The sequence below is a fragment of the Armigeres subalbatus genome, chromosome 3 (assembly GCF_024139115.2).
Source record: "Armigeres subalbatus isolate Guangzhou_Male chromosome 3, GZ_Asu_2, whole genome shotgun sequence".
Taxonomy (NCBI): domain Eukaryota; kingdom Metazoa; phylum Arthropoda; class Insecta; order Diptera; family Culicidae; genus Armigeres; species Armigeres subalbatus.
The window spans coordinates 407,431,834-407,458,873 of NC_085141.1; the positions used below are offsets into that span (position 1 = coordinate 407,431,834).

A 27,040-nucleotide genomic window follows, 5' to 3' on the forward strand; every position below is an offset into this window, starting at 1 on the left:
ACTCGCCTTTCGAAAGATATAATATCCAGGCGTCTGCTATGAAAATTTCAAAATATTTCATCTAGGGAATCGAAAGTTATAGCAGTTACAAATTTAATGATTTTTGCGTTCGATATTTCACTAATATGCAACCATATATACCGTGAATTTCCTCCTGATTACATCCAAATAAATTATCATCAAATATGCAATTTGCAACCTTAACCAACTATTACCTAAAACCTATTCTTTGAATAATAGAAAAAAAAAATAACAAAGGATGTTAGAGATAATATTGTTCTAATATCAATGACAAAATAGACAATACAACCACAATACAGTATTCAAATTACAGAATTATTCAATCTCCTAATCATACCAAAGTGTGAATATTGTCTATGACAGACAAGTAACTACACTCTGTATGATGATTCTGCTTTTATTAAATATGATAATAGTTGGTAACATAGAATACCGCGCTGAAACAATTTTGTCTTTCATGCGTACTGGGTAGTTAGTAAGACTAGTAACCAACATTTAAACAACAATGTGCATCATTTGTCGTCAGTTATACAACCATCATCCAGTTCGATTCAAGCAGTGGTACGAAAACGAGTTCCATTTGGAAAAAAATGGGAAAGGCTAGATCACACGAGGAAAACCGCCTTTTCCGAGAACGGTAGATGGAAAAAGCATATATGTGCCATTTCGGAACGTCTTAACAACTTAACTGACTTGCTGAACTACGATGCATTTACTTAATAAATTATTGCATTTACTACATAAATTAACTGACACAGGGAATACTAGTATCCGACTTAGAACTAGAAGAGAAAAACCATCGCGTTTCCATAAAGCCAGGTAAGAAAATAAGAGATTTTAGAAAACTGAAACTATTTAAGAAATATTTCACTGTCATGAGACGAGTTTAATACAATTCCATTCAATTCCACCAAATCGTATTACTTTTACATATACGTTTTACATATACGTTTTTTGTACTAAACTCGTCTCGCGGTGAAGACGTATAATTTCAGTCTTTTCAAATCATTTTGTTCTGAACATTAATTTTGAGATTCTGTTATTCAGAATTGTGCTATCTATCATTATAGAACTGCTGAACCAGTTCCGCTGGCTACATGGTAGTTGTAACATGTTTGGATATGCCGATTGACTAAGCAACCAAGGAAGTGCTCCTCGTTCATCAGAATAAGGCCTTTCTTTGTTGCTCAAAACAGTTCCTGATTGGACTTTTATTAATTTTCCATTTTATCACAATTGGTACTCTTCGGGTCTGCAACGTCAACTTCCTCTCTTGTTGTTGAAATCGCCTCAACGAACTTGTCTAAGAGAGGTTCCATGAGTTAATTTTCGCCTCATGATCAAGCACAAGGCAGTTGTTATATTGAGTGACGTTACATTGCTTCGTGCTATACTACTTCCACTCAATGTAGATTCAGAGTTCTCATATGCATGAAAACGAAACCCTTCTTATCCGAGCAGGAGGAATAAACTCAATAATACCTCATTATGTTATTGATAACATACTCTGTTACGAACTAGCCTTACATAAGAAATAAAATACCAAAAATTAATACCAAAAATTAATATGCACAATAATTTTGGCATAACATACTCTGTTATAACAATACTAAATGCATCACAAACTATTCGTTTGGTATTGAAATACTTGTATTTTGTATATTAAGTTTTGGTATTTTACCTCTTATGCCATGCTAGTTCATACCAATTTCTGTTATCGAAGTCGTCGCTCCTGCTCGAAATGTGAGTCCAAAAATGTGACACCGATTTCACGCGTTTGATGTGGAGAACTTCAATGTATTCTGGCAGACCGTAGGCCATAATCTTTAATTGGTTTTACTGTTGAACTCATATTTCTTGGAAATGAGGTTAAAACTGTTTTATAAACGGCCATTGAAGTGCAAACAATTTTCGTGCCCATGCCGCAGTGTTTAAAGAGTGGATAAATTTGTTTCTCTCTCTATCGCAGGAATACGACCAAGTTATGGTACACTATCGTACTTATTTTCTATCATAAAGTTGCCTCCACTTTGCCATATCGCAAGGCTGGGAAGGACCCTTCCGAGGTCAGGAACAATCCAATAACGTGTTGGAGTAGCGTGAAGGAACTCCCCGAGTTTATGGGGATATATGATTTTGTACTGACAAGCATTTCATTTTATAAGATTCCAAAAATAATCGAGTAGGAGATCATTTATTTAAGTAGCACCTATTAATTTTGTCCTTGGCTTTTATTAATCTGTCGTGTTTCAATTAACTGACCCTGCTTTTGATGTATCTAAATCTGTATTGAAATCTGCATATTATAATCATGCATGTACTAAAAATTAAATGATTGGATTGTAATAAATGGATTACCTTTTCATCGGAACTTGTCTGCCGCACGAGAATTTGATCAAACAATAGTTCATTTCAAATTAAAATTATCATATGTATTTAAATTGAGATCGAAGTGGATCAGAACCTTCAACAGGTTCGATCACTGCTTATTGACCTTTCGAACTTGAATTGGTTTATCTCAGTGAATTTCACCGAGAAAACCAATTCAAGTTCGAAAGAAGAGGATCAGAAGAAAACTGCTTCAACAATTAGTAGAAGCATTGAAAATGTCAGTAATATAACAGTCAGGGATCTTACCGTCTATTTTCAATATATAGACTCCATTTGATTTAGCCTACATTCGATTGCGGAATCAAAAAAATGTATTTCCAAAAAATCGCATGAAAAATTGGATAAAAAATTGTTTGATGGAATACCAAGAAAATTGCAGCTCTTATGTCGTAATAACTAATGAATTTCAGAGTATAATGTTGAAAAAAATCATTGTTATCAAAATCGAACAGGGTTTAGTAAAAATTCATAAAATTCTATTCCAGTTAATACATTTTCAAATCAATAATATTATTACAATTAACTTTTAAGTTCAATGATCTACTTCTGATCATAATCGGCAATGCCTGAATCGAGAAAAGAAAAACGTCGATTGTAAACCTTTCAATTTCAATTTCGTTCAAGCTGTGACAATGATGTGTAACCGTATTGTCTACAACGCCGACACTTCTCCTTCTCTTCAACATATCCCAAATCCAAAATCAACTACACGAGAAAGGAATTTCCACACTGTCAACCGCCGACCGGTTTTCCACATCACGGATGGGCGCTATTTCCGTGGAATCCCGAATGGGAGGCAACACACCAGACTCGGATGACATGCACCCCGTTTCGTCGGTTATCGTTTGACCTGAATCTAGGCCGGGGCCCTTCCGCTGCGGCAGAAGATGTAGTGGGTAGTCTTGACAGGAACAATATATACAGATTTGCTCGTACTTCACGCTACTTCTGCTATACTTTGGCTCCGCTGAGTATGAGAAAGTGGAAGGATTACAATCGCTGTTTTTTTAGTGCATCCCCGCATTCCGGAAACACATTGCTGATCATCACATTGTTCACCAGCGAGATGGTGCTGCCTCCCGCAGTTTTCGGGGCGAGCACGTTTTTCTACGACTGCATCCAGCCAAGTGTTATCTAGAATCTATACTGCAGTTGAGAATAAGTTTTGAATTTTTATTTTATTATTATCGTTTGAGAGAAAGCTTGAATTATGTTATAGCTGTTTGATTCGTTTCTTCAACTATCGTCAAGGGTTAATTATCGAATTGAACTTTAGATTAAGTGGAACATTAGTTGATAAAGCTCGATTTCACATATAAGTGATTGAAGATTGATTAATGCGATATGGCACGACTGTGTTCTAGGGTTAAAATTATCCCTTTGAGTCTTCACGCAAAACTGAAGAAACTTCATTTCTGGTCGATTTCTTCAGCTCATGCCTGTTTGATCCGTATAAATCAGTTAAACTGTGGTTAAAAGTCTCATCACTTAACTAAATTAGTTGTTCAAATATCACAGATCCAAAAAGTAGATTTCGTGACACAAACTAAGTGAGATAAGATTATTCATTAGGATGCCAAAACATTTGACCATCGAATTTCAAAAATGTGTAGTGCTCAAAAGTTTCATTTCCACAAAAACGTCTCCATGCAAAATTTGAGCTCAATCGGGCTCTGTTAAGTGTTCGGCTAAAGCGGTCAAAATTTGACTTTATTTAAACACGAAAAAATTCCCAAGGTTACAAGGGGTACGTGAAATTTTTTTAATCGTTTTTTGATGCCAAAAATCGGCTCCACCCCAGTACCCCGAATGCCATTACCCCGAAGGCCACTATCCCGAATGGGACAATACCCCGAATGGGACACTACCCCGAAATCCATTACCCGGAAAGACCATTACCCCGAATACATTCCGAATCTGTAGTTTTTTCCAGCATTATATTTAACATCCACAGATACTGATGAGGCCCTCCTTAGCCGTGCGGTAAGGCGCGCGGCTACAAAGCAAGACCATGCTGAGGGTGGCTGGGTTCGATTCCCGGTGTCGGTCTAGGCAATTTTCGGATTGGAAATTGTCTCGACTTCCCTGGGCATAAAAGTATCATCGTGTTAGCCTCATGATATACGAATGCAAAAATGGTAACCTGGCTTAGAAACCTCGCAGTTAATAACTGTGGAAGTGCTTAATGAACACTAAGCTGCGAGGCGGCTCTGTCCCAGTGTGTGGGATGTAATGCCAATAAGAAGAAGAAGAAGAAGAAGAGATACTGATGAATCGTAAAATGACAATCTTTGAAAATAATAAAAGTATATACAGTGATCGCACATATATGGGTCACTTTGTAACAATAATTAGTCACTCCATTTTGCACATTCGTTAAATGGAAATGACTCATATAGGTGTGTGAACCATTATTGTGGGGTCAGTGTACTACTTAAAGATACTTAGAGAAAGGCAATAAAGGTTCTATTTAATCAACATTTTTGTTTTTTTTTGTCTAATTAACTTTAATTAACTATCATTCTACGCCATTATTATCTGGGAAAGTATTATTTTATGAAATGGAGTAAGTGAGGAGATAACGCCTTCTTTCAATTAACATAAGACGAACAGTGAAAATAATGCCTTCTTGAAATGAACGCGTTTTCCTGATGTAAAGCAGAAAAAAAAAGATTGGCCTGCTTAAAATGAACGCGTTTGCTCATTTTGGGACTAACAGAAAAGATGATGCCTTCTTTAAATGAATGCATTTGCCCGGTATAAGGCAATCATAGGAAATAAAGCCTTTTTCTAATGACCGCATTTGCCCAGTTAAAGTAGGACAGAGTTGATAATGCATTCTTTCAATTAATGCGTTTGCCTGCTCTAAGGCGATCAGAGTTGATGATGCCTTCTCTGGATAAACGCATTTGCGTAATACGATGCGAACATAGGAGATAATGCCTTCTTTATATGTACGCGTTTACCCAGTTTAAGGTGAAAATAGCTGATAAAGCCTTTATTTAAATGAACGCATCTCCCCGGGATAAGGTGAACAGAGTAGATGATTCTTTTAATGAATGCAACTGCCCGGTTCTTTAAATGAATGCATTTGGCCGGTGTAAGGCGAACCGAGTTGAAAATGCATTCTTTAAAGGAACGCATTTGCCCGGTATATGGTGAAGAGAGTAGATGATGCCTTCTTTAAATGAATGCATTTACCTGCCGAGCCGAGCTGATAACACCTTCTTTAAACTAAAGAATTTGCCCGGTTTAAGGCAAACATAGGAGATGCTGCCTTCTTTAAATAAACGCGTTAGCCCGGTTTGAGGGGAACAGAGTTGATAATGCCTTCTTTTAATGAACGAATTTGCCCGGTATAAGGCGAATAATGGAAATAATGCCTGCTTCAAGTGAACGCGATATGATGCCTTCTTAAAATAAACGCGTTCGTCAGGTTCAACGCATCACCTATTCAGTTTCTTCGTGCCGCATGCTTACCACAAAGATGGTCACACAACCAAAAGTCATGAAGATTTCCGTAGTCACTTCTTCACATAATTGATTGCACGTCACTATGGACAGACTAGATCAAACCAGAATGGCTTCTCAAATGAACAAATAGTAGGAACTCTGGTAATATAAGGCCCGATGCCCACGTAGCATCTTTTCAACGCTGCGTGCACACGGCGTTAAAAGGACGCATGTGTGCATCGGGAAAAAGCGGTAACGCAGCGTCGCCGCACCGATGCACACCTGCGTTTTTTCAACGCCACGTGCACGCAGCGTTGAAAAATCGCTACGTGGGCATCGGCCCTAAAGGTATCAAAAACCCCTTTATATGTTAATTCAAATTCATTATTAAAAAGGTTTCAAAAAACTTTCCAAGTGGCAGCTGCCGCTTGAAGAATAATTGTATGAAGTCTTCGTGCTTTGGTGTCAATGACGATGCAACGAGTATCAGAGGCGACACTACAACAGGTCGCAACTGTGGCATTTCGGGCTGCAACGATGACTATTATCAGCCCTGCATTTATTGCAGGATAACAGTTTTAAGCGGATAATAGTTTAAAATTGTTTCAGTTCAATGAAACGAATCGCACCGTTGAGTACCGAGTCTGACACAGTGAACCTTGTCAAAGGTATGGAAATGCTAATATCATCTTCCAAACTTAGACGTACGTTGTTCATGGTAGAATTAGCATTTCCATATCATTGTAAATCGTTTAACTTCACGTAGAAGTAATACACTCATATCATTAATAGTGTACTTGTCAAAGGACCATCGGCTAAAAAATAAGTACGGATATACGATCAAAATCCTCTTGAAAAATATGTAATTTGCTCGACTGCTTTACTGTTGTATAATTCGTAAAACAAGTAATTATTATTCACATGAATACTAAATAAACTTCTTTTGATTTACGTTTTTTCATTGAAATAAACTGTAAACTTGAAACCATGACTGATTCGGGGTACTGGCTTATTCGGGGTAGTATCCCATTCGGGGTGATGGCATTCGGGGTAGTGACACATTATGGGTAATGGCGTTCGGGGTAGTGGCCTTAGGGGTAACAGCATTATGGGTAATGGAATTATGGGTAGTGTCGTAGAGTCCAAAAATCTTGTGATACTACAAAAAATTAGAAAAAATAGCTTTTTTGCAATTCCTGATCATAATACCTGGTTTACAGTTGACATTTGAGTGATGAAACGGCCTACTTTTCCATACCAATGAAATGGGTGCTTTAATGGACATTATGCAACTCAAATGGGTTGCATAAAATCCATTATAGCACTCATTTGGGTGCTTTAATGAAAAACCATAATTACCATTACCCCTAATTCCATTACCCCTAATGGGACACTATCCCGAATGAGCCAGTACCCCGAATTAGTCATTATTTCATGTTTGTACTCCATTTCAATGAAAAAAATGTTACTCAATAAAATATTATTCATAATTCATATGAATGAACAATAATGCATAAACAATTCCAATGCAGTATAGAACTAAGTATTCTCACTCCGTAAGATCCCGTTCATATTCAACACGCTTAAAATCAATAACACAGAGATGTGTTTGCATCACACAAAACGGACCTAATGCGGAACATCCCCTAGATGAGCGACAGTTACACAGGCACAAAAATGCCTCGTACGGTCGTGATAACGGTCCTTTTCAACATGTTAACGTTTGTACAGATTCCTTGTTTCATGAGGAACCAAATACTGTTGAAAATATTGAAATCCAAGCTTCAATAAAACCACACGAGCTATTTTTGTGGCTGTGTAACTATCGCTCATCTAGGGGATGTTCCGCATTAGGTCCGTTTTGTGTGATGCAAACACATCTCTGTGTTATTGATTTTAAGCGTGAAGAGTCCTGAAGGGTAGGGGGAGATTTTGCAGCACGTTCTAATGCACAATGCAAAGATTTGGAGGCAAATGCGGTCCACGTCAGCATGGCTTCAATTGGGCAACTAGGTTGAAGTTGTTCCTTGGTCAATGTAGTAAAGCAATGGATTCTGGATGAAGCGTGGTCTTAAGCTCAGAATCGACGAGTGGGTGAATGAGTGAGCGAGCAAAAGTGAGTGATAAGAAAATTATTTTGAGCTTTTTAGTGGAATGTTTTCACCTGTCATAAGACGAGTTTATACAATCCATTGAATTCCACCATAATAGTATCTTGACAGATACGTATTTCGACCTCAACAGTAAGGCCGTCTTCAGTGTCTCGTAGTCGAGTCAAGTACGAGACACTGAAGACGGCCTTACTGTTGAGGTCGAAATACGTATCTGTCAAGATACAATTAAGTGGTGGAATTCAATGGGATTGTATAAACTCGTCTTATGACAGGTGAAAAGTGAGTGATTAAGAATGAGTGAATGAGTAATAGAGCATGTATGAGTGGATAAAAGTGAGTGAGAGTGAGTGAGTAAATAAAGGTGAGTGAGTGAATAAGAGTGAGTGAGTAAAAGTGAGTGAGTGAGTAAGAGTGAGTGAATGAGTAAGAGGAAGTGGTGAGTAAGTGAGTAAAAGTGAGTGCATGAGTAAAATTGAGTGAATAAGTAAGATAGAATGAGCGAGTAAGAGTGAGTGAGTGGTGTAAGTGTGTAACAGGGGATGCATGAGTAAAAGTGACTGAGTGAGTGATTAAGATGGAGTGAGCATAGAGGAAGGAGGAAGTTAGAGTAAGTGAGTTAGTAAAAGTGAGTAAGTGTGTAACAGGGGATGCATGAGTAAAAGTGACTGAGTGAGTGAATGATTAAGAGTAAATGAGTGAGTAAAAGTGGACTACTGAGTAAGAGTGGGTAAACGAATAAGAGTGGGTTTGTGAGTAATAATTAGTGAGGTAGAGGAATTGAGTGAGTATGGAAGAGAGAGGGATATCTTGTTTGTCTTCGGGAAGTTGTGTTGACTTAAAGAAGGCATCATCTCTGTTCGCCTTTTATCGGGCAGACGCGTTACTTTTAAAAAGGCATTATCTCCTCTGTGTGCCTTATCCCGGTCTAAGCACGTTCATTTAAAGAAGGCATCATCTCCTCTGTTTGCCTTATACCGGGCAAACGCGTTCATTTAAAGAAGGCATTATTTCCTCTGTGTGCCTTATAGCGAGCAAACGCGTTCATTTAAAGAAGACATCATCTCCTCTATCTGCCTTATACTGGGCAAACTCGTTCATTTAAAGAAGGCTCCATCCCCTCTGTTCACCTTATACCGGGAAAACGCGTTCTATTGAAAAAAGGCTCTCTTACTCCATTTCGTAGAATAGTACTTTTCCAGATCATAATGACAGGAACGACATTTAAAGTTAATTAGAAGAAAAATCAAAACTGTTGATTAAACAGAATCTGTTATGCATTTATCTAAGTATCTTTATTTTTTTATTTTTTGCAAAGATTGTCATTTTGCGATTCATCCCAAGTAACCATTAGCACTATATTACGCCAAACCGTCATATAAGGCCACTATACGGCTATTTAAAAACTGGTAAGCATAAAAGTAGCACTATATGGCCGATTTGGTGAAATACAGTCGTCTCTCCACATCTCGATATTGAAGGGACCATCGAGTTAGGGAGAGATCGAGTAATGGAAGGGAAATTGAAATGGGTAACTTATACATGACTACATTCAGTCACAATAAAGTTGCTGTAACGAGATTCACTTGACTTGTGCTACTTAGGTGTTCCTGGGTGGACTTTAGGCAGAATGAAATCGATTTCAATAATGCTCGTCAATCAAATCTGTTTCTTTATTACTTTCATCTACTCCCTTTCGCTTTAAGTAGTATTATTATCACCGAAAAAAGCCAATATAGTAATTTCGAGAAATGTCTACGGTGATTTCTTCAGGAGGAAGAGATTTCTGGAAGAATTCCCCGAAGAATTCTCGGAGAGATTCCTACATAGAATCTTTGAAAAATTTCCAGAGGAATTCAGTGACGAATTCCTGTAGAGATTCCTAGAGGGATTCCCGAAGAAATTTCTGGAAGAATCTCCGGAGGGATGCCCGCAAGATTTCATTAAAGAATTCCCTGGAAGAGTCCTTGGAGAAATTTGCTGAAGAATTTTAGAGGATTTTTGGAGGAATTTCCGAAACAATTGGATTGTTAGTAAATAAATGATCGCATAAATTATTCCAGGAATTTCCGTCCTAGAAGAATTCCTGAAGACATTTCCAAGGAATTCCTGGAGAAATTCTCGGAGGAATTCCTGGAGCCATTGCCGGAGGAGTTCCCGAAGGAACTCCCGGAGGATTTCCCGGAGTAATTCCTGGAGGAAGCGGAGGAACCCGGCGAAGGTTCCGGAGGAAATCTTGGAGTAATTCCCTGAGTAATTCCTAGATGAATGAATGAACTACTCCATGAAGGTATTCTCGGAGTAATTCTCGGAGTAATTCCCGGAAGAATTCCTGCAGGAATGACTGGAGGAATTCCCAGAAAAATTCTTGGATGAATTCTCGGAAGAATTCCAGAAAAAAAATCCTAGAGGGATTTCCTGAGGAATTTCTGAAGGAATTTCGAGAGAAATTCATATGAAAATTCCTCGAGTATTCCCTGAAATAATCAATGGAGAAATTTCCGAAACAATTGCTAGTGAAGCTAGTAAATTAATGACAGCACAAATTCTTTCGGGAATTTCCGTCGGAAGATTCTTTCGCAATATTTTCAGAATATTGTTTAGGAATTTCCAATTTCGAAAATTGCTCCTGGAATTCTTTACGAACTTTTTCAAGAATAACTTCGGAATTTCTTAGGGATTGTTCTTCAAAAAACCCTTTGAGATTTCCTCCGGAAATGCCTCCAAAAACTCCATTGAGAATTCCTACGGGAATTCCCTTGAAAAATCTTCTGGGAATCTCTTTGAGAATCCCTCCAGGAATCCCCCATTCAGAAATTCGAGGAAGTTCTTGAGAGTTTCTGGGGGAAATTCCGTTGGGATTCCTAGAGAAAGCCCGGTAGAAATTTTTGAAGGAGGTCCCGTAGGGAATCCTTTATGAAGTCCCTTAGGAATTATTGGAGGAAGTCCCTGAGGGATTCCTAGAGGAAGTCCTGGTGGGATTGCTGGGGGAAGTCCTGAAGGGATTCCTGGAGAAAGACACGGAGGGATTCCTGGAGGAAGTCCCTGAGGGATTCCTAGAGGAAGTCCCTGAGGGATTCCTGGAGGAAGTCCCTGAGGGATTCCTGGAGGAAGTCCCTGAGGGATTCCTGGAGGAAGTCCCTGAGGGATTCCTGGAGGAAGTCCCGGAGGAATACCTGGAGGAAGTTCTGGAGGAATTCCTGGAGGAAATCCTGGAGGACGTCCCTGAGGGATTCTTGGGGGAAGTCCCAGAGGGGTTCCTGGAGGAAGTCCCGGAGGGGTTTCTGAAGGAAGTCCCGGAGGGGTTTCTGAAAGAAGTCCCAGAGGGGTTGCTGGAGGAAGTCCCGGACGGGCTCCTGGAGGAAGTCTTGGAAAGATTCCTGGAGGAAGCTCTGAAAAGATTCCTGGATAAAGTCCTGGAAGGATTACTCGAGGAAATTCTGGAGATTAATGACAGCATAAATTCTTCCAGCAATTTCCATCAAAAGTTCCTTCCGGAATATTTTCAGAATTTTTTAAAGGATTTTTTTTATCAGAAATGCCTCCGGCAATTGTTTCAGAAATCGCCCGTTTTTTTTCCGAGAACTGCTGTTGGAATTCTTTTTAAACTGCTTCAAGAATAACTCCGGAAAAAACCGTTAAGGATTTTCTCCCGAAAAGTCTCCATTTGGAGAATTCCTACAGGATTTTTTTTTTCAAAAATCTTCTGAATCCTCTTTGAACATCCCTACATGAATCCTTTTGGAAAATCCATTCCCATTCAGAAATTCGCCCAGGAATTCCTTCGAGATTTCTTCAGGAATCCCTCCGGAGATTCCTCCACGAGATTCATCATAGATTCCTCCGTAGATTCCTCCAGAAATTCCGACAGAAATTCCTCCAAAGATTCCTCCAAGAATTCTTTCGGAAATTTCTCCAAGAATTTCTCTAGGAATTCTTCCTGAGATCCCTCTGTAAAATGTTTCAGGAATCTCTACCGTAGGAATCTCCAGAGAAATTCTCAAAAGTATCTCCGAAAGAATTCCCGAAGGAATCGCTGAGGTAATTCTTGGAATAATCTCCAGAAAAATTCCCGGAGGAATTCTTGGAGGAATCTCCAGACGAATTTCTAGATGAATCTCCCTAGGAATTTATGGAGGAATCTGTGGCGGAATTTCTGCAGAAATTCCAGAAGAGATTCTCGGAAAAAATTCCAGGGGAAGTCCTTTAGGGATCTCTAGAGGAAGTCCCGTACGGATTTCTGGAGGAAGTTCGGTAGAAATTCTTGAAGGAGGTCCCGTAGGGATTCCTGGAAGATGTACCTTGAGAATTATTGAAGGAAGTCCTGAAGGGTCCGAAGGGATTCCTGGATAAAGTCCCGGAGGGATTCCTGGAGGAAGTGCCGGAGAGATTCCTGGAGAAAATCCCAGAGAAATTCCTGGAGGAAGTCCCGGAGGGATTCCTGGAGGAAGTCCCGAGGGATTCCTGGAGGAAGTCCCGGAGAGATTCCTGGAGAAAGTCCCGGAGGGATTCCTGGAGGGATTCCTGGAGGAAGTCCTGGAAGGATTCCTGGAGGAAGTCCTGGAAGGATTCCTGGAGGAAGTCCTGGAAGGATTCCTGGAGGAAGTCCTGGAAGGATTCCTGGAGGAAGTCCTGGAAGGATTCCTGGAGGAAGTCCTGGAAGGATTCCTGGAGGAAGTCCTGGAAGGATTCCTGGAGGAAGTCCTGGAAGGATTCCTGGAGGAAGTCCTGGAAGGATTCCTGGAGGAAGTCCTGGAAGGATTCCTGGAGGAAGTCCTGAAAGGATTTCTGGAGGAAGTCCTGGAAGGATTCCTGGAGGAAGTCCTGGAAGGATTCCTGGAGGAAGTCCTGGAAGGATTCCTGGAGGAAGTCCTGGAAGGATTCCTGGAGGAAGTCCTGGAAGGATTCCTGGAGGAAGTCCTGGAAGGATTCCTGGAGGAAGTCCTGGAAGGATTCCTGGAGGAAGTCCTGGAAGGATTCCTGGAGGAAGTCCTGGAAGGATTCCTGGAGGAAGTCCTGGAAGGATTCCTGGAGGAAGTCCTGGAGGGATTCCTTGAGGAAATCCAGGAGGAATTCCTGAAAGAAGTCCCGGAAGGATTCCTGGAGGAAGCTCCGGAAGGATTCCTGGAGGAAGTCCCGGAAGGATTCTTGGAGGAAGTCCCGTAGGGATTCCTGGAGGAAGTCCAGGAGGAATTCCTGAAAGAAGTCCTGGAAGGATTCCTGGAGGAAGTCCTGGAAGGATTCCTGGAGGAAGTCCTGGAAGGATTCCTGGAGGAAGTCCTGGAAGGATTCCTGGAGGAAGTCCTGGAAGGATTCCTGGAGGAAGTCCTGGAAGGATTCCTGGAGGAAGTCCTGGAAGGATTCCTGGAGGAAGTCCTGGAAGGATTCCTGGAGGAAGTCCTGGAAGGATTCCTGGAGGAAGTCCTGGAAGGATTCCTGGAGGAAGTCCTGGAAGGATTCCTGGAGGAAGTCCTGGAAGGATTCCTGGAGGAAGTCCTGGAAGGATTCCTGGAGGAAGTCCTGGAAGGATTCCTGGAGGAAGTCCTGGAAGGATTCCTGGAGGAAGTCCTGGAAGGATTCCTGGAGGAAGTCCTGGAAGGATTCCTGGAGGAAGTCCTGGAAGGATTCCTGGAGGAAGTCCTGGAAGGATTCCTGGAGGAAGTCCTGGAAGGATTCCTGGAGGAAGTCCTTGAAGGATTCCTGGAGGAAGTCCTTGAAGGATTCCTGGAGGAAGTCTCGGAGGGTTTCCTGGAGGAAGTCTCGGAGGGTTTCCTGGAGGAAGTCCTGGAAGGATTCTTGGAGGAAGTCCTGGAAGGATTCCTGGAGGAAGTCCTGGAAGGATTCCTGGAGGAAGTCCTGGAAGGATTCCTGGAGGAAGTCCTGGAAGGATTCCTGGAGGAAGTCCTGGAAGGATTCCTGGAGGAAGTCCTGGAAGGATTCCTGGAGGAAGTCCTGGAAGGATTCCTGGAGGAAGTCCTGGAAGGATTCCTGGAGGAAGTCCTGGAAGGATTCCTGGAGGAAGTCCTATAATGGTTTCCTGGAGGAAGTCCTAAAAGGAATCCTGGAGCAAGCCCTGGAAGGATTCCTGGAACAAGTCCTGAAAGGATTCCTGGAACAAGTCCTGGAAGGATTCCTGGAGGAAGTCCTGGAAGAATTCTCGGAGGAGGTCCTGGAAGAATTCTCGGAGGAGGTCCTGGAAGAGTTCCAGGAGGAAGTCCTGGAAGAGTTCCTGGTGGAAGACCTGGAAGAATTCCTAAAGGAAGTCCTGGAAGAATTCCTGGAGGAAGCCCTGGAAGAATTTCTGGAAGAAGTCCTGGAAGGATTCCTGGAGGAAGTCCTGGAAGGATTCCTGGAGGAAGTCCTGGAAGGATTCCTGGAGGAAGTCCTGGAAGGATTCCTGGAGGAAGTCCTGGAAGGATTCCTGGAGGAAGTCCTGGAAGGATTCCTGGAGGAAGTCCTGGAAGGATTCCTGGAGGAAGTCCTGGAAGGATTCCTGGAGGAAGTCCTGGAAGGATTCCTGGAGGAAGTCCTGGAAGGATTCCTGGAGGAAGTCCTGGAAGGATTCCTGGAGGAAGTCCTGGAAGGATTCCTGGAGGAAGTCCTGGAAGGATTCCTGGAGGAAGTCCTGGAAGGATTCCTGGAGGAAGTCCTGGAAGGATTCCTGAAGGAAGTCCTGGAAGAATTCCTGGAGGAAGTCCTGGAAGAATTCTCGGAGGAGGTCCTGTAAGGATTCCTGAATGGATTCCTGGAAGAAGTCCTGGAAGGATTTCTGGAGGATGTCTTGGAGAAAGTCCAAGAGGGACATCAGGAGGAAGATAATGATAATAGCGTACGATTATATAAGAGATATTTTTTCGAGCTAACACTAGAACTCGACGTTTCATGCATTTTTAAGACATTTGCCATATAAGAAATCGATTTCGAAATTTTTACGTACCATATGATTTACATACGTACATACATTTTTTCACCGATGTTTAATTTTGGTGTTTGAGTGATTGATAAGTTACCAATATATCAATTTTAATGAAACATTTTTATTCCAAGATGCACATTTTATAGATGCTTGGTCTATGCACACAATTCATCAACTATATTCATTATTTTAAGCTTAATTGTCAACCATGTCCTAAATTGCTAAACATGTCCGTTTTACCCAATCACATATTGTTTCTCTCAATTCTAAATGAAGGGGTCCTACGGTTTCACAAAAGTTATCACAGATCTTTATTATTTGCTGTATGTTGCGTTAGCCGGCGTAACAGGGCCCGAATACGAAGAGTTACGATATAGGTGGGTATGCCTCGTATGAAGTGGTGACAAATTTTAAAATTTAATCAATCAAAATTATTTCCAAATACCCAATTTCTGGAAATGTTTTATTTGTTTTACGCTTTCAAATGTTTTGAGTTAAGTAAAAGTTTCTCTAGCTTTGCATTAACCTTATAACCGGATTGTGGTAAATAAGATCAGGATTATATTGCGCAGATTCCGCCTTATTAGACTCCTGCGCGAAAACTATTTGCGTGAATATTTTCCCCGTGTCAGACACACAAATGAATTAACATTGTTTGCTTTTTGTTGTAGTAAACAAAAACACGTGTCCGATGAATAACAACCACAAACAAAACAATTACAAAGATAGCTTGAATGTATTGGTGTGCACGCTGAAAATTCAAAGCAAAACGAAGTTGCGCCAGTCTAAAAATTGATGCAATGGGCAATAAAGTATAGGACAAAACATTAACTTTACTAATTACACAATGTTAATTGGATTTAAAGTGATATCCAATACTCTATTGTATTGCATCTTTTTCAAACATGTAGCGAGCTACTTCATATTGTGAAATATGTTGATTCCATCCAGCAATAAATATTTTCGGTATGATCGTGTGATAGCGAAATGAAAGTCATAATTTGCTGAGTATTGTTGAGATGAACATGAAATCTCGATCGGGTCACGACACGGATCATAATTTATGTCACTGGAATGATGTTGGTCCATAAAACAATAACGATGTCATCATGGTAGATTATGGTGAATTATAAAATTATGATGCTACTTGCTACTTGCGTAGATGATTAAATGTTGATTGAACAATAATAATCTAATTAACATTCCGGCGAATGACATGCACATAATTTAGGTCACTAATATTAGGAACACATGCAGCTATATATATAAAGTGGATATGAAACATCGAACAGTGGAACATTCATTGCTAAGCTACTAATGGACCATAATTAAATGGCTATTCATCGATATCGATGTGCCTTTAATGCATTTGATTTAATTTAACGGAGGTTATTTTCTTGTTCAACGTTGGAGTGCGAATCGATAGTGTTTATGTGTGTATGTGCTGCGTAAGTTTGACCAAACTCTACTTGGATAACGTGTTTTCATATCTCATTGAAGTAGAATCAACAGTGCCTACAATGATAAACTTTCAAAACATCGCCTTTACAATTAAGCTACCACGAAGTACAATTAAAACAAGTTTTCAAAATCCCCAATTTTCAGTTGCAAAACTCAACCGGCAGAAGCCAAATAATCACGTTTCGAAAAATGCAGCGAATCCATCGTAATCGCAAACAAGAAGCGCAGGAATGCAAATTGAAATGAAAGAACTTTTTTTTCCCAGGATTAAGAACTATGCTGCAACATGAAACAATAACAACCAGCGGATAGAGAGTAACGCCACGCTACGAGTGAACAATGGTGAATAATCAACAAAAACAAAATGAACAGAGAAAAAAAGAAACAGGAAACGAAAGCTCGAAGTATTCGCCTATTCGCCCTCGAGAAAAGGGCCAAACGCATCAGGCAGTACTCACTTCTTCGTCTATTCTGCCCTCCTGTGTGGGTGGTGACGTGGCGTTTCAACGTGTGCATTTTCATTTTCACAGGTGCAGAATTGTTGGTTTGTGGGTTTGGTGTTGGAATATTTTTTTTGTAACATTTGTTTATTCATAGCGCACGGTGGTAGTTCAACGGGGGGAAGTTGGTTCGTGTTTGAAACGGTGAGTTGTTGCAAAAAAAGTGTTCAGTAGGAGTGCAGTAGTGGTAGAAAAGGCATAGGAAAAGCAACGTTTTAGCGATTTTTTAGAGTTGTTTTTATAAGGCGATATGGTTTAATATAATACAATTGGGTTTTAATTAGATTTACAATAAATATTTTCGTCAATGTGTACATGTAGCTTAGTTTATGAAATTAAACTTAAATCATTTACTTCAATATAAAGTTGATTTCTGGTGTTGGTTGCCAGAAATAGTGACGAGTTCTTTAAAAATGCAGTGTGGTTTACAACTACTATACTGCCGAAGAGATCATGATAATAAGAAGTTCTCACATTAAAAAAAAATAGTGCACATGACGAAAATATTACCATTCAAACCTGAATCTGAAAATTAAACGTAAATTCATTTACTGATGTTTACACGCTTCACAAGACTTAAGCACACTTACATTTTGCGCTCTCACGTGTTTATTCATTGACATTCATATATTTACAGGCAAAGGAACAGAAAGGAAAAGTCCAGGCTAGATGGATCACGAAAGCACACATGATGGAGAGTTTAATCAAAAGTGTTTCCGTTTAACAGACTTGCCGGGCAGGTACTTAGCAGTTGGAAAGTGGTGAAGGTGGAAAGCAAGTTAACAAGAGAGGTACTTCAATGGAAATCTGGTGCACATCAAGAGAGCAAAGTAGAAGTAGATGCAGATGATCGACTGTAACCGGAACGGAAGAAGATGTGGTTGCTTGTTAAGGGTCGAACAGCACTCGGAAAGTAGTGGGTATGCAGTTAAGTGGGTGGCAATAGTAGAGAAAGCAGTAAATTGAAGAGAGGGGTAAGTTAGAAGCGGATCAAAATATTCGTCGATTTTTTTAGCTTTTGGAAAGGAAGATTCAATATTTTGTAAACTATTTACATGATATATGGGCTTCAGTTATACATATGGTTGAAATATTATTGTACTTTATATAATTTTCTATACTTTCCATAATTTTGACATTATTTCTTTATGGATAGTTTGGATATATTTATATAAATGTTCACCAGTTGATTCCTTTCAATCCGATTTTTCAGCGGTAGTTTGCACAATTTTCGAAATTTTTATAATTACTTTTCTTCGTCGTAGCCAAAGATAATCACCGCACCAGATAGGTACTGGCCTTAGAAAAACCGACAATTTTGCTACTTAGATAGTTTTGGTCCCTCCATGGTAGCGCAGTGAATCAAATACATACTATGATTGCACTGCTCATGAAGCCAATCTGTAAAACTCCTTCCTTGAAAAGTGCTCATAGTAGGGACACGGCAGGTATTTTCGTCTGTTCGTCATAGTCTCGAAAACCAATAAAAGAGACGCTTTTTTGTAAAACTCATACGTACCAAATCGTAAGCTCCGGAGAAACGTTCTGCTATAGTGGAGTTCAAGCAAATGTACGTTGCTTTCGTTGGTTTTAGCCCCTACGACGATGGACGGAAATACCTGCCGTGTCCCTAGTATTTATTCTATCACAAAGCACAATATCCTCGATGACAAGAAATACGCACGTGTGAAACTTCTTTTTTTTATGACTTTATTATCGAGACTTTCAGCCCAAGGCTAAGGTGTGAAACTTATTTTCATCGCGCTCATGGAAGTAATTGATTATTTATTCAGTCGCTAAATGAATTATTAAGCGATCTGTCAAAAATAAATAAATAAAATCATCTACGTTGAGCATATGACCCAGTTGAAAAAAAAACCAAGGACCCATAAATTGCAGAGCGATGTCCAATTTAATTTCCCAAGTCTGCAGAAACACCAACTTCCATTTCCAAAACCAATTAATTAAAATTTCATTCAGCAGTTATCATCCAATATTTATTACATTTTCCGTGGCAAACCATCTCGCACCAATTATTACATTCAATCACCGCCTTCAACAATTAACTCGTACAATGACCAACGACCAGCTCGCGGAAGCGAATGTGAGCTCTCAATATCCCGAGCACCCAGCTGACGCGCTTCCGAAACGAATTGATTGCACAAAGTGTGCAATTTGTTTTCCGAAACTCCTGCTATCCCCACTGGATCTTCCCCCCACTGATCCGCACCGACGAGAAATGAAATTTACAGCTGCAATCTTTTGTTTATGACCCCTTGCTGGGACCCCCGTTATCGGTGGCCCGGTCTCGGCAGCAGCTCCGGGGAAGTCAGTGAAAGGATTGAACAACAATGGAGGCGCACGCTACTGCCCGCAGCTCTCGATAACAGCACTGCTGCTGCTGCAGCAGCGGATGTCAGCGCGACGACTAGCGGGCGGTACCCTGGCGTGAATTGATGGCCTTTCGATTCTTAAATATTCGGACGCCTTCGCAGTGGGGGAGGAAGAGTGGAAACTTCTTTTGTTATTGTCATCGACTCCCTGGGGCGGGACGATATTGAGCATTGTTGGTCGTGATTGATTTTCAGTTGGGCTTCAATCGAAGGCAAATCGACATTGCTAAGTCCGGAAGCAGTTGGGCAGTGTCGATTCTTTAAAATTACCAGCGATTTGGTCTACGAATTGAAAGGAACTACACTACTAGCGTACAAGTAAATCTACTGTAATCCACACACGAATCATGGTCGGCCTCTAATTGGGAATGGGAAAGAGCACATAAACACATATGTACGTGAACAATGCATATTGACTATATAGTTATGGATCTGGCAGCAATTACCAAGAAAAAGCTACTGATTTGACTCAATAGCCTGAACAATGTGCTACCTGCAGTAAAAGTGATTTACGTTCCATCTATTGACTAACGATGCTCCTATCTAGATCTGAGCACTGATGTACACAGCAATTATTTGGCTGCAAATGAACTAAGTATCGATTCCTTTTACCAATCGTGTATTATAGATTACGAGTTTAAGAGGTTGATTGTTTAGTAGTTAAACATTCCGCCTCCCCCTCCCCCCATTATTCCAATAATTGGCAAAGTCGTGGTCCTGACATCTTCTACTGCACTAGGCTCTACCTTTCTGTTTTCTCAAATGTTCCATTTTCGTATTTTTTTTTAAAGACACGATTTTTAATCGCTTCTTAACACCGTTGATACCAATCTTTTTCAAATCATACCCGACAGCACTGATGTGACGGAAAAAACTATTAATGCTGTTGTTCTTCCCGAGTTTCCATTGGAAATAATGTTACTCAATGGGAAATTTTCCATGTTCATGGAAAATTTAATAAATTTTTTGGCCTTTTTATATTTCTGTATGGTACTTTTCACATTTTCTATTGCTATTTTTTTATTCATTGTGCAAAGATTTTATTTTTTTGTGGAAAAAATATTTGTGAAATTTTTGTAATTGTTTATTGCTAATATTGATTGATTTTTATTTCTCTATGGAAATTTCTTTACCAGATAATGTCTGAACATGGTTTTCCGGCGAAACTGATTAGGCTGATACGTGCAATGCATGATACCTCAAAATCATGTATATGGATTGCAGCTTTCGACCGTCTCAATCACGAGAATATGTGGGGCGCCCTGAGACGCAAGGGAGTTCCTGAGAAAATCATCGGCCTCATCGAGGCACAGTACGAGGCCTTCTCGTGTAGAGTGCTGCACAATGGGGTCTTGTCCGACCCTATCCGGGTCGTAGCTGGTGTGAGGCAAGGATGTATTCTATCACCGTTACTGTTCCTCATCGTAATCGACGAGATTCTGGTAGATGCGATTGACCGTGAACCAAACCGCGGGCTGTTATGGCAGCCTATAACCATGGAGCACCTAAATGACTTCGAATTGGCGGATGATGTTGCACTCCTCGAGCAACGGCGCTCTGATATGCAGAGTAAGCTCAACGACCTTGCCGAGCGCTCCTCTTCGGCAGGTTTAGTCATCAACGTCAACAAAACCAAATCGTTGGATGTAAACACGGTAACTCATTCCAGTTTCACAGTAGCCGGGCAACCAGTGGAGAATGTTGAAAGCTTCCAATATCTTGGTAGCCAAATGGCGTCAGACGGCGGTACCAAGATCGACATAGGCGCAAGGATCAAGAAAGCAAGGGCTGCCTTTGCGAGTTTAAGAAATATCTGGAAAAACAGGCAGATAAGTGAACGCACCAAAATACGAATTTTCAACTCTAACGTGAAATCTGTGCTGTTATACGCTAGCGAAACATGGTGTGTATCAGTGGAGAACACTCAACGGCTGCAGGTGTTCATTAACAGATGCCTGCGGTATATAATTCGGCCTGGTGGCCTCACAACTGGATCTCAAACAACGAGCTCGTCGTTGTCACCAGCGGCCGATAGCAACAGAGATTTGGGATCGGAAATGGGGTTGGGTCGGCCACACACTTCACGTAGGGGCGGAAACGAAATCTGTAAACAAGCATTAGACTGGAACCCAGCGGGACATCGCAGCAGAGGCAGACCCAGAGGCTCATGGCGGCGAAGCCCCAATAAAGAAATAAAAGAAGTCGACCGAAATCTAACCTGGCAACAGGTTAAAGCGATAGCCGGGCAACGCTCAGGATGGAGATCTTTCAAGTCGGCCCTTTGAACCACCGAAGGTGTACAGGATCCATAAGTGACCTCAGATGGATTGAAGCAGGGTGATGCACCTTCGAGTTTATTGCATTATATGTTCCTGGGCATTTTGGACGATAACGACCTTACCCGAGCAACACACATGTCTCATACAGATTGTTGAAACTTAAATATGACCAGATTCAGTCACAATCAAGTCGCAGCAACTAACTTCGCATTGATTGTGCTGCTTGAGTACTGGAATCGATCGCAGAGCAATAGTGGATGCTTTTGTTACACTGAAGAAAAATATGGCGGGTTGAAATTGACGTAGCCCGGGTGATGTTGGTGTTTAGGTAGTGCTTGATGGGGATGTGTTTGAAGTTGTTGGAGTATTTTTATTACCTTGGGACGCCGGTGGCATGACACGACAATGACGTTTCCCATGAAGTGAAGAGACGTACTGCTACTGCGATTACGTAACCAGCTGAGGTCCCGCAACATACGCCATACTGCCGTAATCTGGCAAAGTGACGTATACGCCATTTTTCAAAAAAATGGTGTTAACGAGTACCAATCGTACTCTTCAACAGAAAAATGGAAATCATGTATGTTGTAAAATGGCGCATACGTCACTTTTTGAGATTACGGCAGCATAGGTATCGATATGCTGTTCGTTAGTAACGGGCTTTCAGCAACCCCAATGTGTCATCATACATGATTTTTTGTTGTTGATAATAGCAATAGCATTTACTCCGAATTACTTACGAAATTGCTTAGAGTTGCCTTTTGTTTGTTCGATCGCTTTTTTCGAAAGTCTGCTGTGTTTAGAATGATTACTATTTCTCGTTCACGATCCCTTTGATTTGTGATTTGTGCTCCACTTATTTACTGGTTGGTCAAAAAGCTAATCCCAAAACCCAATATTATGAAAAATTCCATAGTTTCATGGTAGCCAGCTCATCAAGCGAAAGTGCTCAGTTGTGCCACGTTTCGTTTTATGTTTATTAAAAATAACCCTAAAAATTACAAATTTTCCAAATGTATAAACAAATAAAGATAAACAATAAATAAATATGAAATTTCCACAAATATAGCAAAATTTGCACAAAACAAAAATAAATTAGCACTTTTCTAAGCAAAAATTTCAATTATAAAAAAAAATTCCATAAAAAAAATCAAAATTAAAAATACAAAATTTCCAATAATAAATCAATATAAGCAATAAACAATTCCAAAATTATCCACAAAATATTTTTTTCCACGAAAAATTAAAAACTTCTAATAATAAAAAAATAATAAAGAACAATAATTTCTAAAGGAAATATAAAAAACAATAAAACTCAGATTTTTTTCATAGATGACCTCTTCTTTAAAAGCGTTTAAAGTTCATGGAAAATTTTATCAATTTTATTACTTTATTTGTATTTTTTATGGAAATTTTCTTATTTTTTATTGTTGTTTATTTATTATTTTGGGGAAATTATTAAATTTTTTTATTAAAAAAGATATTTATATAGTGGAAAATGTTGTAATTGTTTATTGCTCATATTCTTCTTCATTTATAATTGCAATTTTGGCTTTTCAAAGTGTTATTTTATTTTTATTTTGTGGAAATTTCTCAATTGCTTATGGAAATTTTGCAATATTTGTGGAAATTTTATATTTGTTTAATTCTTATGCCCTGATTTCTTAATTGGCAATTTCAATTTTTTTTTATGGAAAATTTCTAATACTTCATGGAAATTTTATTTTGCTGCACTTTTGAATTCTACTAAACAGACAAAAGGCACATTTGCGCGATTTCGCTAGCAATCCAAAGTAACCGCATTTTTTTAAATATTTTTTTTTACAAAGATCATAATAAGTGCTATTTATATCATGTCAAAACCGGGGAAAACCGAATGCCACTTGGTCGAAGATCGAAAGTTGTTTGGCCGAATATATAGCATTTGGCCGAACATACCATTCGGCCAAAAGAGTTATACAGCCGTAGACGCCATTTGGCCGAATTGGTCATTTGGTCGAATGACACATTTTGCCGAATAGGTCGTTCGGTCGAATATTTTATTTGACTAAATAAGTCATTTGACATCTTGCTTCTCACTTCTCAACCATCATTTCTCACTTCTCACTGCGAAAAACGTCGTTTCTCTTCTTACTTCGCTCTTCCCACTTTTCGAGAAGAAAGAAATGAGGAGTGGGAAGTGAGACGTCTCATTTCTCACTTCTCACTTCTTATTTTTCTCTTCTTACATCTCACTGTAAAAAGTAAGTAGTGCCAAATGAGAAGTGAGACGTCTCACTACTCACTGTAAAAAGTTAGAAGAGCGAAGTGGGACGTCTAACTTCTCACTTCTCACTAATCATTTCACACTTCTCACTGTGAAAATTGAGTGAGACGTCCCACTACTCATTTCGTACCTCTCACTTTTCACAGTAGGAAGTGAGAAATGAGTAGTGCAAAGTGAGAAGAAAGACGTTTCACTTTTCCTTTCTCACTAATCATTTCACACTTCTTACTGTGGAAAGAGAGGAGTGCAAAGTGAGAAGTGATTAATTATGTCTCATTTCTCACTTTTCATTGTGAAAAATGAGTGTGGCTAAGTGAGAAGTGAGACGCCTAGTCACTTTTCTCAGGAAAAGTGAGAAGTGAGACATGAGGAGTGAGAAGTGAGATACCTCTCTTCTCACTCATCACTTCTAACCAGCCTTGGGAAAACTCACTCACTCACACGAACCACACCAATTTAAAATTCCAATCCATCAGCGAACACACGATTGCAAAATGAATGCTACTCAAGCCAACAGCGAATCAACAAACGATTCATACCTACTGAGTGCCCCTAGCAGGAATAAGCGAAACCACTATATGGTGCGAGAAGAAATCGAGAAATGAGAATGAACCGATGCGTAGTGAGTGCAGCAGAAAACACTGAGTTGGATTCAGATGAGTGATTCAATTTAGGCTCAATGATTCGTTTTGCGGCCTCAATCTTTCTGCCGAATCCTCACTCACCACTCAATTGCGATTTCATTCGTTAGCGAACGGAATGCAAACAAATACTCGGCTAGGCATCATTTGCTAGTTCAATCAAAGTTAATTGCCTATTTCCGGGGATTAAACCACCCGACTTGGACGTTAATTTACAATGTTATGAAAACTCATATGTGAATATGTACGTTATGTGGAAGATATTGATTTGGAAAATGTATTGTAGGTAACCACTTTCCCTTCGATGGGACTCGAACCCATGACCCTACAGTACGCTAGACTGGTGCTTTAACCAACTAAGCAACGAAGGACCTCCGTCGGCCTTCGCAACCTAGCGGCTACTGAACGAGCTCGAGATTCCCAAATTGGACGCATAGTCAAATCACTCGCAATCCATTTCTCAAGCCATCACTTCCACATGTAAATGGTACACGTCCACATTAGAGGAGCGTGAGTATTTAGAATGTCTGGCGGCTGTACACATTCTTCATCAGTAACTGTACTGATCAAGTGAGGTTGTCTATTTGCCAGTCGGTTGTCAAGCTCAGACCTGACCACATTGCGAAGACAAAAACACGCAACTCAGGCCCAGTTCAATCAAAGTTATTTGCCTATGTTCCGGGTATTAAACCACCGCGAAAACCAAACTGCGTCCAATTTGGGAATCTCGAGCTCGTTCAGTAGCCGCTAGGTTGCGAAGGCCGACGAAGGTCGTTCGTAGCTTAGTTGGTTAAAGCACCAGTCTAGCGTACTGTAGGGTCATGGGTTCGAGTCCCATCGAAGGGAAAGTGGTTACCTCCAATACATTTTCCAAATCAATATCTTCCACATAACGTACATATCCACATATGAGTTTTCATAATCATTTGCTATCTGTGGGAAAGATTCGGTGATGAATTTTGTCTGTTTGTTTTTGGCATGATTCCTTACTAACTGAATCCAAACGGCAGACAATCGGAATTGAAAATATTGGAAGGGGTCGTGTATAGTTGCCTGATTGTATGAAAAAATAGTGCTGAATGAACCGATTCTTCCCATACCTGCTTCTAACTTCAGATTTTTCACTTTTGCAGTGAGAAGTGAGAAATAATGATGGAGAAGTAAGAAATCATATGTCCTATTTGGCCTATTAGGCCATATTCGGCTGAATGACTTGTTCGGCAAAATGCATTGTTCGGCCGATTGACTTATTCGGCCAAATGACTAATTCGACCAAATGTCCTATTCGGCCTAATGATCTTTCGGTCAGATGGGTTTCTGCCTAATGGTTCGTTCGGTCCAGTTGCTTTCGGCCAAATGGTTTTCGGCCGAAAGTGTTTCGGCCAAACGCCCCTTCTCCTCCAAAATCGTAATTAACGTATAATTTACAAACACCTTGGGTTTGCTGATAGCCCATTACTAATGAGGAGCAATAGATACCTATGATGCGTACACTAGAGCTGTGTGCATGATACAGTAGAAGGTGACCTCTACTCCTATTGATTAAGGTTCGTTAAGAAACCGCTTAGCGTCCACCAACCGGTTTAAAATTTGAACGGGTTTGATTCTTCACTTTGCACTTTTGTCGATAAGAGTCGGTCTACCGGGTACGGACTTTTTGCCATCCTCAACTACTCAAGTACGTAGTCAACGGAGGTTCCGCAAATCGCCCATTGCAGTCGCCGGATTTTCGCGGTGTGAACGATGGATGATTTTCCCAACAGCTGATGTAGCTCGTGGCTCCACGTAGTGTCCGCCATCTGCACCCCAGCATAGATGGTACGCAGCACTTTTTTTTTCGAAAACTTCGAGTGCGCGTTGGCTTCCACGAGCATCGTTCAGGTCTCGTTTCCGTAGAGAACTACCGGTCTAATGAGCGTTTTGTAGATATGTAGTCAGTTTGGTGTGGCTGCGAACTCTATTCAATCGAAGCATCGCTCGTAGTCCAAATTAAGTACGATTTTGTACGTGGTCCTGAATGGCAACTGTTTCGCCAGTTTTGCATTCTTCCTACGTTTTGATCCAAAGATCCGATTCGTATGAAAGATCCGGATCATTAGACTGAATGATACAGATCTGATCCGCTCAACGCTCAACACCACCTTGTTCAAATAGTTCTCCTGGTAGTGGGTCAACACCAGGTGCCTTGTTGTTTTTCAGCTACCCAGTCTTCTCCTGGTTTTCCTGAAGATCGGTAGTTATATGTCCTTGGCGCGTGCTTCGAGATTAGTCACTATACCGGCATCGTTGTCTATCACATCACCATTCAGATGCACATGTACCGCAGTGCGGACGTTGGTAGTGTCGGTGAAGAATTTACAATTTACAGTCGTTTAGAACGTGATCGATTTTGTTTCCCAGTTTTTGGTTAGGCGATCTCCATGTGACTTTGTGAATAGTCTTGAGAAAATGCTTCGGTCTTCCATTACATGGAAGGTTGCAAAGCTTATGCATCGTGTGATCCTTTGTCATTCGATACGGTATGCAGACTGTCCGGTCCGACCATAGATCAATGTATTTCCACCCTTCATTCCTGAGCGACGATGTCTATTTTGATGTCCCACAATGG

The 27,040-nt window shown here is 40.4% G+C and overlaps 1 protein-coding gene across 6 annotated transcripts in view; it reads right to left on the reverse strand.

Annotated features, from left to right (window-relative positions):
• LOC134224145 (calbindin-32) overlaps window positions 1–27,040 on the reverse strand; it is a 310,480-nt gene that overhangs the window by 14,586 nt on the left and 268,854 nt on the right. For 5 of the 6 annotated variants that reach the window (XM_062703408.1, XM_062703406.1, XM_062703409.1 and 2 more), the window contains one exon: window positions 16,812–16,832. The exons of the other annotated variant lie outside the window; for it this stretch is intronic. In XM_062703408.1, coding sequence (XP_062559392.1) covers window positions 16,812–16,832 — 21 coding nt within the window. The remainder of the gene's footprint in view (window positions 1–16,811; window positions 16,833–27,040) is intronic. 6 annotated transcript variants of the gene reach the window in all.